At 44.2% G+C, this 14,024-nt stretch overlaps 1 protein-coding gene across 1 annotated transcript in view; it reads left to right on the top strand.

Annotated features, from left to right (window-relative positions):
• The first annotated feature begins 7,263 nt into the window (after window positions 1-7,263).
• Window positions 7,264-14,024, top strand: part of LOC126154821 (G-protein coupled receptor GRL101-like) — a 354,933-nt gene continuing 348,172 nt past the window's right edge. The window contains exons 1-2 of the mRNA XM_049916187.1: window positions 7,264-7,384; window positions 7,551-7,679. Coding sequence (XP_049772144.1) covers window positions 7,264-7,384; window positions 7,551-7,679 — 250 coding nt within the window. The remainder of the gene's footprint in view (window positions 7,385-7,550; window positions 7,680-14,024) is intronic.

Raw genomic sequence — 14,024 nt, 5'->3', positions numbered from 1 at the left:
CCATTTTTGGGATGAGTTAGAAAGTCGATTTCGATGCAAAAACTAGCGTCCAACATCACTACCGTCTCTGGTTTGGGCTCTTGAGGAAGAACGAACTGCCATTCCTCCACAGACATTCATAAACTTCATTCAAAGGATTCGTAGCAGTGTTCAAGCCTTCATTAAGGCGAAGGTTGCGCGCAGCCCATATTAATGTCCATTAATGTCCGTCGATACGTGTCGGTATATTTTGATCCGATAGTGTACTTCGGTTATACCTTGATATGAATATACGTCAATTATAATGATTAAGATGATGATGGAAATGAGCGTTTGGTGTCATTTGGCCGGGAGGCTCCTTAAGGGGCAGGTCCGGTCACCTTGGTGTAGGTCTTATTACATTCGACGCCACATTGGACGACCTGCGTGCCGGAAGGGGATGAAATGATGAAGACAACACCCGACCCCTGAGCGGATAAAATCCCCGACCCAGCCGGGAATCAACCCTGGCCCCTTAGGAAGGCTGACCATTCGGCTACCAGGGCGGACACGATGATGATGATGATGTTGATGATGATGATGATGGTCCTCATCATTGTGATCAGTATCAATATCATTAGTAATATTACCATTTATTTCAGAAGAAACATGATTCTCTGAGGTGATACAATTTTTTGGTTAAAGGTATGAGAAGGAAGGGAAATGACGAGATTCAGAAGCACCAGGGGCTGATTGTAGTCGGACGCTTTTATGCGGCTACGCTAATGCCGGTGCTAGACCAGTAGCGCTCCCGTACGATATTCGACAGCCTCGTAAAAGTTGGAAGCTCGATTTCTCTGAAACGCTTGAGAAGCGCATGATACTAGAGCAGCATCTATTACATCCAACCGTGCGAAAGATGACCTAAATCGGTGCCCCGCTGCGTGTAGGCTTACCTTGCCGCGCTGGGGGACAGACTGCAGTACAGGGGCCTGGCGCAGTGCGGAGTGGAGGGCAGAGTGATGGGCAGGCGGCGGCAGGCGCTACGGACCATAAAGCGCGCGCGCGATACGGCCGCGACACGAGAGCAGGGAGGGGGCGGGCCGCCCATTACACGGGACGACGCCGTCGCCGGCTGCTCGTTAGACGCCGACCCACGCACTCTTATCACGTCGCGTCCTCTGCTCTCCCACACTGCCACAGGCTATCTCAAGCATTTGTCGCATGGCGAACATTTTTTAGACTTATGTTAGGTGATAGAGACCTGGCAGTGCTATAAGGATAGGATTGTTACGTTGGCACCGCCGTCTTACAAAAGAACACTTTCCCACAATGAACGACACGTTAAATACATCTACATCTACATCTACATACATACTCCGCAATCCACCATACGGTGCGTGGCGGAGGGTACCTCCTACCACAACTAGTATCTTCTCTCCCTGTTTCATTCCCAAACAGAACGAGGGAAAAATGGCTGCCTATATGCCTCTGTACGAGCCCTAATCTCTCTTACCTTATCTTTGTGGTCTTTCCGCGAAATATAAGTTGGCGGCAGTAAAATTGTACTGCAGTCAGCCTCAAATGCTGGTTCTCTAAATTTCCTCAGTAGCCTCCTTTCCTCCAGAGACTCCCACGCGAGTTCCTGAAGCATTTCCGTAACACTCGCGTGATGATCAAACCTACCAGTAACAAATCTAGCAGCCCGCCTCTGAATTGCTTCTATGTCCTCCCTGAATCCGTCCTGATAGGGATCCCAAACGCTCGAGCAGTACTCAAGAACAGGTCGTATTAGTGTTTTATAAGCGGTCTCCTTTATAGATGAACCACATCTTCCCAAAATTCTACCAATGAACCGAAGACGACTGTCCGCCTTTCCCACAACTGCCATTACACGCTTGTCCCACTTCATATCGCTCTGCAATGTTACGCCCAAATATTTAATCGACGTGACTGTGTCAAGCGCTACACTACTAATGGAGTATTCAAACAATACGGGATTCTTTTTCCTGTTCATCTGCATACACTGCTGGCCATTAAAATTATTACGTCAGCAAGGATGGTAAATAAATTGTACTTGTTGTGTGTACACAGTATAATATAAGGGACGACGAAAACGCTTCCGTTGGAAGGCAGAACAGTCCAGAATCGGTATGCCAAACAGGCAAAATCGCCCTGAGCATTTAGACAATCAACGTACCGACACATCGGGCTGAAGATGGCCGCTTAGTAAAACACCGTGTCCTGTTGCTTGAAGAAGTCCTAAATTGCCTGCTGCGCATTCTCGTCCGACCCGAACTGTCCATCTTTAAGGTCTTTTTTTTAAGGAACCGAAGGTTCGATAATCGCATGGGTAGAGCTCAGGACTATAGGGCGTGTGTTCCACTTGAGTTGGCGTAACGTCTGTATTACAACATTTGCGATATTCCTACTCGCGTTACCATGAACTTCCTGCGCGCCTTGCCACACCATTTAACGGTGGCTTCCGACAGACATGCTGTCCTGAACACATTGTTCACCCGCCGATGAATGTCTACCCGCTGTTTGTCCTTCGGCAGCCAACAAAGGAATAACGACATGTTGATCTTGTTTGGACGCATTTAGTAATAACGTCGCCATAGTTCACGTTTCCACATTTATCGCATGAACGTCGAAAAGACGTGAATGGCACACTGATCTCTTGCTTACCTGCTTATACACCCGTATAGGACTCGTGCTACGATGAATTTATGCACACTGCAGCAAAGCCCTCAAACAGAAAACTTTCGATCGCCCCTTACAGAAATAATTCTTTTTTCCCCTTTTTGTGAGTCATCAGTCTCCTGACTGATTTGATGTGGCCCGCCATGAATTCCTCTCCAGCGCCAAACGCTTTTCATCTCAGAGTAGCATTTGCAACCTATGTCCTCAGTTATTTGTTGGATTTCAATCTCTGTCTTCCTCTACAGTTTTTACCAACTACAGCTCCTTCTAGTACCATGGAAGTTACTGCCCGATGTTCTAACAGAATTCCTACCATCCTGTCCCTGCTTCTTGACAATGTTTTCCATACATTCCTTTCCTCGCCGATTCCATGTAGAACCTCTTAATTCCTTGCCTTATCGCTCCACCTAATTTTCAACATTCTTCTGTCGTACCACATCTCAAGCACTTCAATTGTCTTCTGTTCTGGTTTTTCCGAACTCCATGTTTCACAGCCATTCAATGCTGTGCTCCAAACGCACATTCTCAGAAATTTCTTCCTCAAATTAAGACCTATATTTGATGTAAGTAGACTTCCGTTGGCCAGAAATGCCCTTTTTGCCTGTGCTAATCTGCCTTCTCCCTCCGTCCGTCATGGATTATTTTTGCTGTCTAGGTAGCAGAATTCCTTGACTTCATCTCCTTTGTGATCACCAATTATGATGTTTAGTTTTGCGCTGTTATCTTTTCTGCTACTTCTCATTACGTTCACGTTTCTTCGATTTACTCTCAATCCATACTCTGTACTCATTAGACTGTCCATTTCACTCAACAGATCCTGTAAGTCTTCTTTACTTTCACTGAGGATAGCAAAACCATCTGCGTATGTCATCATTGATATCCTTTCACCTAGTATTTTAATTTCGCTCTTGAATCTTGCTTTTATTTCCACCGTTGTTTCTTCGACGTATAGATTGAACAGTAAGGGCGAAAGCTAACGTCCTTGTCTTTCACGCTTTTCAATCAGAGCAAATCGTTCTTGGGCTTCCACTATTATTGTTCCCTTTTGGCTCTTTCCCTGTAGCTTACCCAACTTTTCTTAGAATTTCGAACATCTTTCTCCATTTTACATTGTCGAAAGCTTTTTGCAGGTCGACGAAGCCTATGAACGTGTCTTGATTTTTCTTCAGTCGCAACGTCAGATGTGTGTCTCTGGTGCCTTTATCTTTCATAAAGTGAAACTGATCGTCATCTAACAAGCGTAATTTTTTTCTTTCTGTTCTCCTGTACATTATTCATATCAGCGTCTTGGATGCATGAGCTGTTAAAACTGATTGTGCGATAATTTTCACATTTCTCGTGTCTTGCAGCCTTCGGAATTATATGTGGATTATGTTTTTCCGAAAGTCTGATGGTATATCGCCAGTCTCACACATTCTACACACCAACGTGAATAGTTGTTTTGTTGTCGCTTCCCCCAATGATGTTAGAAACTGCGATGTTGCCTTAGAAATAATACGCGATTAAAATTTTTGGAGGTTTCAGGGTGTACAAGGTGCGAAATTTAGTACGTAGTGGTGCTATCTTTGGCAGCAACAATGGCTCCAACTCAGTTGGGCTGAAATAGATCTGAGCTTTGGATAACAGATACGGGTGCTTCATTACACGCTTCTTCAATTCAATGCCATACTTCATCAGTCACAGTGACTGGCGACAGGTGGCGTGCCAGCCTCTTGGCAATCCGTGACCACATGTTCTCAATGGGTGAGAGGTCTTTAGTAAGAGCTGGTCAAGACAACCTCTGAAGCGAGCTAAGTCAGGACATCACGGACAGCAATCGGTCTTGCGTTATCTTATTGTTAGGAGTGGGTCTAAGACAGGGACGAGTCACAGGGTCTGACACGTCAGAAACGTAACCACTGCTGTCCAAGTTATCGGTAGTGCGTGATAAGAGATGATCGTGTTGAGTACGCAATGGACTTCATACCGTCAGGCCAGGTACTACGCTGGTGTGACAAATGGAACTCGTTCTCCTCGAAGCCTCCACATACTTATACGTCCATCGTGATGCTCCAAGAAGCTGTGCTCTTCTCAGCAGGTGACGTGCTGCCACTCATCTGTCCACTGCTGCCGTTGGGAGCACCACCATCGGCGCGCATCTCTCTGCAGCCGACTCACGTGAAACCCCTGCAACGGTCACCGTGATGACTGTCCGTGATGCTCCATACACCGTGTTACTGTCCGTCTGGATACTTGCCTTGCTGCAAGCAAGATCATTTCCTCACCCAACGTGGTCACTTGGCTGTACGATCCTGCACGGCCGACTGACAGTAAGAGGTGCATTAGAGTTCTAAGGCCTCCGATTTTTTTTCTCCGAACTGGAAAGAGACAGAAACATGCGCATTGTTTTAAAATAAGGCCGCGTTCATTGTCAATACGTCCCAGAGATGGCAGCACCGTACGGCAGATGGAATTTTACCGCCAGCGGCGAGAATGAGAACTGTTTTAAATACTTAAAATGGCGACGTTTTCCTTACTTGAACGGCGTGCAATCATTCGTTTTCTGAATTTGCGTGGTGTGAAACCAATTGAAATTCATCGACAGTTGAAGGAGACATGTGGTGATGGAGTTATGGATGTGTCGAAAGTGCGTTCGTGGGTGCGACAGTTTAATGAAGGCAGAATATCGTGTGACAACAAACCGAAACAACCTCGGGCTCGCACAAGCCGGTCTGATGACATAATCGAGAAAGTGGAGAGAACTGTTTTGGGGGATCGCCGAATGACTGTTGAACAGATCGCCTCCAGAGTTGGCATTTCTGTGGGTTCTGTGCACACAATTCTGCATGACGACCTGAAAATGCGAAAAGTGTCATCCAGGTGGGTGCCACGAATGCTGACGGACGACCACTTGGCTGCCCGTGTGGCATGTTGCCAAGCAATGTTGACGCGCAACGACAGCATGAATTGGACTTTCTTTTCGTCGGTTGTGACAATGGATGAGACGTGGATGCCATTTTTCAATCCAGAAGCAAACGCCAGTCAGCTCAATGGAAGCACACAGATTCACCGCCACCAAAAAAATTTCGGGTAACCGCCAGTGCTGAAAAAATGATGGTGTCCATGTTCTGGGACAGCGAGGGCGTAATCCTTATCCATTGCGTTCCAAAGGGCACTACGGTAACAGGTGCATCCTATGAAAATGTTTTGAAGAACAATTTCACCAGCCGTGCTGCTATTGCCTCAGCGATTTTCCGGTGGTCAAAACAGACTCCTAAAGAAGCCTTCGCCGCTGCCATGGAATCATGGCATCAGCGTTGTGAGAAATGTGTACGTCTGCAGGGCGATTACGTCGAGAAGTAACGCCAGTTTCATCGATTTCGGGTGAGTAGTTAATTAGAAAAAAAATCGGAGGCCTTAGAACTTGAATGCACCTCGTATGTCTGTCCTTTCAGGTGTTAGTAGGCTGGGAGCTGAGTGTGGCCCTCCGGAACCCATCGATTCAAATGTGCGTGAAATCTTATGGGACTTAACTGCTAAGGTCATCAGTCTCTAAGCTTACACACTACTTAACCTAAATTATCCTAAGGACAAACACACACACACATACTCATACCCGAAGGAGGACTTGAACCCCCCGCTGGGACCAGGCGCACAGTCCATGACTGCAGCGCCCTAGACCGCTCGGCTAATCCCGTGCGGCACCCATCGGTTCCATAATCTCATGACAGTCATGGGATACCGACCAACGACAGCAGCAGCATAGCAGACCGATGTACTGCAGTCTCGACAGGCTCCGCTCCTGCCCTTGTCGAATTCCATCGTTAGTTTCTCCTTCTTACGAGACGCATAACACAATTTTTCTCAAACACCCAATATTGAAATCCAGATTAAAATTGCTCGTAGCCATTTGGCTATTCTGTCGGAAGAGTGTTCTTTGTACGTCGTTGGAACATCTCTTTGTTATTATTTTGTCTAGAATGTTGGTTCAGCTACATCGCCACAATTTCGTGTCAGTGTATCTGTAAGCCTACTGATCTATTTTGTTGGCCACACACTATCACCCCTCGTGTCGTTGTCAAAGTTTTGCGGAGTATCAGCGACCTACAGCTGATCGTCAACATTTCGAAACTGTTTTGATAACTAGGTCAGTAATTTTGAAACGTTACTTTAAATGTATGAATATGGTTCCATTGTGATGCACACCGCTTTGAATACGATCGACAATCCGCGCTGAATTCCCATTTTCCTATACTAGCACGCCCCTTTTTGTGGAGCTGTGGCCAATAACGGTCAGGTTCCTTCTCTGGTAGGCTGCTCCACAACCTACGTTTAGTACTGACTCAATTACAATTGAATGATTTGAGAAAAACAGCCAGCCAGTTGCAAGTATAAAGGTTTATTAACATCCCTTGACTACTGTTTCGACAACTGTAGATTGTCTTCTTCAGAAATACAGGGATTAATTGAGTAAATTTTTCTTCATCATACTTGAAAGAATTCTTGGTGTGTAAAGGAGTACAAAACCACTGAATAAAAATATAAGGAACGAAAGTTACTTACGCTTAAAATCACATATAGGCAACAACAGATTTCAGAGCAAAGAAGCTCATGTCAAATAACATGGTATATGTGACCATCAAGATCACCCACATAAAATCCATTAAGAAACATTCCCATTGCAACAAGGCTATGCATAAAATTCTTCACATTAAAATGAACTATGAACTAAAAAAATTCCTCAGTAGATCCATGTACTTCTGAAGAAGCCTGGTTTTCAGTTGTTGAAACCTTGGTCAACAGTAGTTAATTAACCTTTACATCTGCAATTAGTTGGCTGAATTTCTCGTATCATCCGTTTATACGTTTCGTTGCTAACAGAAGCTATATTCAAGCATTTTTTTTTAAAGTCAATAAAAATTTTAATGTTTCAGGATGCCTGCCCAATGAGTTCCGGTGCAGTAATTCGTGCATCGACCTCGTGCAGCGCTGCGACCGCGACGTCGATTGCCCGAACGGCGAAGATGAGGACGGCTGCGGTAAGCAGTGACACTCGCAAAAATATCAGAACATGTGACACAGTGCCCTCCTGTTTTATTGTTGAGAACACGTTTAGAAGTGCAGAAACGGATGAGCATATTCCCTACATTCGGCTTAATCTTCAAAGCCACAGCTAGTGTACAGCAGGAAGAGGGAACTACACAAAATGGTCAGGTTAAGCCCATATTTGTCACTACTTTCATATTGTAGAAAGTAGAAAAGGAACTCTGTAATCAACTTAAAAGTTGGTCTGAATCCCTCATTGCTTAACTAGGCATGCTTCTATTGAAGTGACATGCCGTAGCATATCTCTGCCCTTGTTAATCATCTACTCAACCAAGTGTAGCGGGACCATACAGTTTAACATGAAGTCCAAACCCTAGTCCAACTCATAATATATCACATTAACAAATCACTGCCAGAGGTAAAAGAAAGGCTAAGAGACGGAAATGACCTAGAACCGATTGGGTAGCGAGCCTCGGGCTCTTCGATTTATAGTCTGTCATTCCCTACTGAGTTACCAAGTCACTGAGCCACACACTCCAGAGTGTACAACATCAGATAACTTACATGTAATTTCTTTCAAATTAATAATTCTAAAATAAAATCAAAACCACGCGGACTGTGCTTCATGCTGCAACAAGCGACTAGGAAAATGACTATGTAACCCCTCACCAGCCGCACCACATACTCGCAGTAGCAAGCAACGATTACACAGGAATGGGCTGGAGACACACGCTCCTTCACAGCGTCATGTCGTGGGGATTGATCCCGTGGTCTCCGGAGCAGAATAAAACTGAAACTTCCTGGCAGATTAAAACTGTGTGCCGGACCGAGACTCGAACTCGGGACCTTTGCCTTTCGCGGGCAAGTGCTCTGCCAACTGAGCTACCCAAGCACGACTCACGCCCCGTCCTCACAGCTTTACTTCCGTCAGTACCTCGTCTCCTACTTGCCACTCTCCTACTTAAACTGTGAGGACGGGGCGTGAGTCGTGCTTGGGTATCTCAGGTGGTAGAGCACTTGCCTGCGAAAGGCCAAGGTCCCGATTTCGTGTCTCGGTCCGGCACACAGTTTTAATCTGCCAGGAAGTTTCATATCAGCGCACACTCCGCTTCAGGGTGCAAATCTCATTCCAGAATAAAGCTGTCTGCACACCGATAGCAACTCATCCCTGCAAGCTTACAGCATATCTGCTGGTTACCATTCTCTTGACGATCCATGCTGCGAACATTAACTGTGTTTGATGTTTGTCTCTAGTTAGATTTCTCATAATACTATGACGGACTTGCTCCTTAAACAAAGACTTGCAGTATAGTGCTAATTCTTTGTATAATTGCCAAAGTTTTTGTTTTGCACTATGCTCTTAAACTATACGAAAGTTGGAACTAGTGTCTGTGTTCAAATAAAGGGAATGAAAACACCATTCCAACATTTAGCAAGAGCACTGCGAGGTCTTCGAATAGTATGATCTACTAGTTAAATATAAAGACAAAACGGCCCATAAAAATGAAGATGTAACAGAACCCATTAACAGTCAGATTCTGTACTTAACTCAACTTAAAATAACAGCATGTATTTAAAAACGAAGGACTACAAGTATTCAGTCATGGGCACGAATGTGACAGCATGCGTTACCAATATGTTCCAAAACACCACAAATAAAAATGGGGTGGTTCCGGAGCTTATACCTCGTGTTCTGTTGGTTACAGATAGGTAGGACTAAGTGTTCTGAATAGCCGTTGGGTTAGGCAGTATCTGAATAACCAACAGAAGGATCGTCTTACTGTAACTGTCCTATAGCACACGGTTAACGTTCGAGTATTACACACTTCCTATAACATAGGAAAGCAGAGCAAATTGATTTGTTCATTTCTCAATTAGATATGACCTACTGCGCGCTTTTAGGGGCTTATGGAGGCATCATTTAGTCTATGGGCAGTTTCGCAGTCAGTGGCGCATATCTGAATAATTAACTTCGGCAGATTGGTCAGATTTTAACGTTGTATTTCAAGGCATTTGTCTCGAAGTGTCATCTTCCCGTTTTCAGAAATCAGAAGTAGAAAACACACACACACATTCATGCAAGCACAACTCACACACACGTGACCACTGTCTATGGCCTCTGAAGGCGGACCTTACTGGCCAAAGACAGTGGTCACATGGGTGTGTGAGTTGTGCTTGCATGAACGTGCGTGTATCTTCTACTTTATAAGAAGGCCTTTTCGCTTAAATGTATAGCAATCTTCTTGTTGTTCGTGTCTGCCACTCAGCTACGAGGGCTATTCGGGAAGTAAGGAACGATAGGTCACGAAAGGCAAAACCACAGTGAAAATCAAAACTGTTTCGTTTGCAACGATTAGGTACACCTTCCAGATACTTCTCTACACAGTCGCCGCTCAGACTTAGACATCTGTCGTAGCGTTGTACCAACTTTTCAATTCCCTCGTTATAAAAGACAGTGCTTTTCGACAATTTTCTACTCTGGACTGCAGCTCGTTGTCTGTGTCAAAATATCGTCTTCGAAGCCAGCGGTTCATTTGAGCAAAGATGAACCTCAGGGATAGCCAATTTCACGCTGTATTGTGGGTGATCAAAACTACCCATCGAAAACGCTGCAGAAGCATCTTCATTGCCCCTGCAGAGTGCGGCCGAGAATTGTTGTGTAGAACGAGCCGTATGACAGTTATGTTATGTGGATTGCATAGCTTCAGGCGAAATCTTTCACCAGGCCTTCATACTTGGCGGGAGACACTAATTTCTAGCCATCTTTACGTTCTCACTGTGAGCTCAGAACTGATAAGAGCGACATGATGTGATCGACGAGCGTACTAGACACAGTGCCCAACGCATCAGTGCAAAGCTTCATCAGATTTTCACTGTATTTTCCATTTCGTGACCGATCGTTCCTTAACCCTCGTATATGGCGAATAGCAATCCATTCTTTTCGTAATACTGTCGTTAACCTTGAAAATTTTCCTGTTATCTTTATCTGCTCCCAAGATACAAAAGCTGAATGTTGCACTACTTATACATGTAAAATACGCACTTAAAATCCTGTTCTAGTACTGAAGAACATGCAAAATTTTTGTTCACGTAAAATCCAATCTGAGGTGTAAAATTTGTTTTGCGTTATTTCAATTTCACATAAGTAAACTACCAAAATTCTAATGACCCATAAAGTTCTTTTCACATGAGTCACATGCACTGCTGTAGCAAGGGAAAGAAGGGAACCAGCTGAAAAATGCTCTTACTGGAGCACAAAAAGGCGGACATGCTTCTGTTTCAAACACTGACTGAAAAGTAGAGTACCAGCTGTCTCATTCTACCTTCCTCACCACCTCAAACATTTTTCCCAAAACTTTTGGGCATGCGAATGTATTCGCACTTTTTTGTGCTGAGAGAGGAGCAGACAGTGGCAGTTGGAATGAGAGGTAAAAGTAATAAATACTGGAAGATAATAGACAGTGGTTGTGGAACAGAAGAAAGGACACAGTGGCAGTGTGAGAGAAAATGGGGAACACACTGGCAGTGGATCATAGTTGACAGTGACAGAATAGTGTTAGGAAAAGACTGATTGAGATATTGGCAGTATGAGAGGTATAAAGAGAAGAAGAACGTGTAAGTGGTCAAGAACCAGTGACAATGAGAGACAACGACAGCGAGCAATAGAGAGTTAGTGACAGTGAGAAGAGACAGCAGCAATAGGAAGGAAGGAATGAGGTAGTAGAAGTTAAGAGAAAGCGAGAGGGAGGCAGTGAAAATGAGAGGAGAGAGCAGTAGTAGAAGAGAACGAAAGAGACTGTGGCTGTGAGACAGTGGCATTTCGAGAGACACAAAGAGATAATGAGTTGGGCTGAATGAGTGAGTGAGTATGGGCAAGTGGGAGAGGATGGGTTTGAGCAACTTACATCGATGAACTAGTGGGTGTGATGGAGTTACAGTTAGGATAGCTTGTGCATGTGAGAGGTGAGTCACATGTAAAAAAGAGCGCCTTTATGTTCGCAAAGCAAAAATTTTGCTAAAATTTTTAAAGATGCTGGGGAAGCTAGTATGAGGCAGCTTGCACCCCACTTTTCAATCAGTGTTTTAAACAGGGGCATACTCACCTTTTCTGTACTCCTATAGGAGCATTTTTCCGCTGGTCTTTATGTGACTCTAACTCTTTCCCAGTAAATCAGGAAAATAATTATCTCGAAAGCAAAAATTCAGATACACGCGGTAACATACCAAGCAAACTACGAAAAGCTTGCTTCACCGATGTAGCATATAAGGGGCAGTGAGATGAAAACTAGACAGATAGAGAAAAAAGTAAACTGTTCATTATTTCAAATGTAATCACGATAACTGCTAATAAATTTATCCCACTGCGAGACAAAATAGTCAATGCCTTCGTGGAAAGATGTTTGGGGTTGCCTACCCAAAGGTAATTGTACGCAGGTGCGCAGCTCTTCGTCGGAAGTAAATCGATGGCCACCAACGTCTTTCTTCAGGGCTCGAAGTATATGGAAATCGCAAGGGGAGAGATCGGGATTATGGTCCTTTTGTAAGGGCTTCACGGTGAAAGTTCCGCAGCGTAGTCGAAAAAACGTTTGAAACGTGTGAGCGGTCACTACCCTGCACAGAATGATGGCGTCCGTCAGCATTCCTTCGTGTCCGGACTTAATGGCGTGCTTCAATTTTTGCGAAGTGTCCACGTATCACTGTGCTTTAATTGTGGTACCGTGTGACAAAAAGTCAGTGAGCAGCGGACGCTAATTGCCACAGGAAAGGGTCGTCATGACTTTGCCGGAGCTGGCGTACATGGCTTTGAATTTTTTTGGGTGCGAGTGAATCCATGTGCCTTCGTTTCTGACTCTCACGCTCGTAATGTTAACACCGTGTTTCATCGCCCGCGACAATACAGGACAGGATACGATATTCTTCATCGTGATACCGTTCCTGGTGCTGCAGAGATGTTGACACTCTGTTCAACTTGTGCTCCTCCGTCAGGTTGTGGGGAGCCCTATGCGCATATATTTTACGGTATTTGTTTGGTATCAATTATAACAGGTTTTTTATTTTTTCCAATAAACCTTTTTTAACAAAACAATGCAGATTCGTAAAATGTGCATTGGTTTGAAGTACTGAGTTATTATAGAAAACGGGAAAAGTGATCAGTGCTATTTTAATATCAATGCCGTCATTAAACGAGCAGCAAACGCATCGCTTAATAACAGTTACAGCACTGCTGAGACAAAAATGACCGTGTGCCGTGGCTTAAGATACGCGTGTACGTGAGCTGTGTAAGAGTTTCCCACACCTGGTCTATACGGCAGTTTCTCGCTGTCGTCGCCAGACATCCGTTGTATTGCAGAATGGCACCAACTCCAGTCTCGACATATTTTTACGAAATGACGTAGCAGTGAAGCACAATGCTTCATTTCCTTTAAAAGATTAAAAATTTGTCCGAAATTTCTAAACAATTGTGAAAGAGGAAGGAAATAAAGTAACTGAAATAAATTAAGAACTTAACAATAATTCATTCATAGTATGCAGTGAAAATGGAAAGTAGATGATCTGCTTCGTGTGACTATATAATATGCCGTATGCCTGTAGACCTTGAAAACGGATAAATTAACACTAATAATAGCGTTCATCAATCTCACTTTTCACCCTTTAGCACTGACTATTCATGATTTACAAGAAGTCGTACGGTCCCCGATTACAACATGATTTTTGAGCAGAGTTTCAAAAAGAATTTTAGTCAAAAGGAGAAAACTCGTGATTTTTTTGTATTATTCAATCACTCACCCCCTTTCGAGAAATGCCTCGAACGGTGGACGGACTAAGTTTTCTTCTGTTTGTCTGTTTAGTTTAATACTTTGATCATACGTACCTTCAAACTGAGAGAGTGAAAATTTTTAACCTTTGTTCGACTGCTACTTTTATTACAAGAAATAATAGGGAAAAAGAACAGGAATGAGTTGTTTCAGAAACCAGTTATTTTGTGCGATTTTAACAACAAAGTTAAACTGGCGTGGAAAAAACCGGTATAACCGAAAACAGATGTTTCAACAATAACCTCCTTTCTTAATCCCGACGTGGTCCCTGACCGTCGCAAATTTCCAACTTATGGCACACTGCAATCCAGCGTCCCTTGTCCGTTAACCATACGAGGGATCGGGGCTATTGCTGAAACAAACCGTTTTATATCGGTTTTCTCCGCTGCAGTTTACCATGAGTATCAAAACCGCTCAGAATAACCGTTTTCTGAAATACCAGCAGAACTGGTACTTCAGACATTAGTCGAGTCCACGCCACGTCGTGTTACGCCACTCCAGCGTCCACGCGGGGGCCCTACA

The sequence above is a fragment of the Schistocerca cancellata genome, chromosome 2, assembly GCF_023864275.1.
Source record: "Schistocerca cancellata isolate TAMUIC-IGC-003103 chromosome 2, iqSchCanc2.1, whole genome shotgun sequence".
NCBI classification, from domain to species: domain Eukaryota; kingdom Metazoa; phylum Arthropoda; class Insecta; order Orthoptera; family Acrididae; genus Schistocerca; species Schistocerca cancellata.
This window is presented reverse-complemented; position numbering and strand designations above follow the sequence as displayed.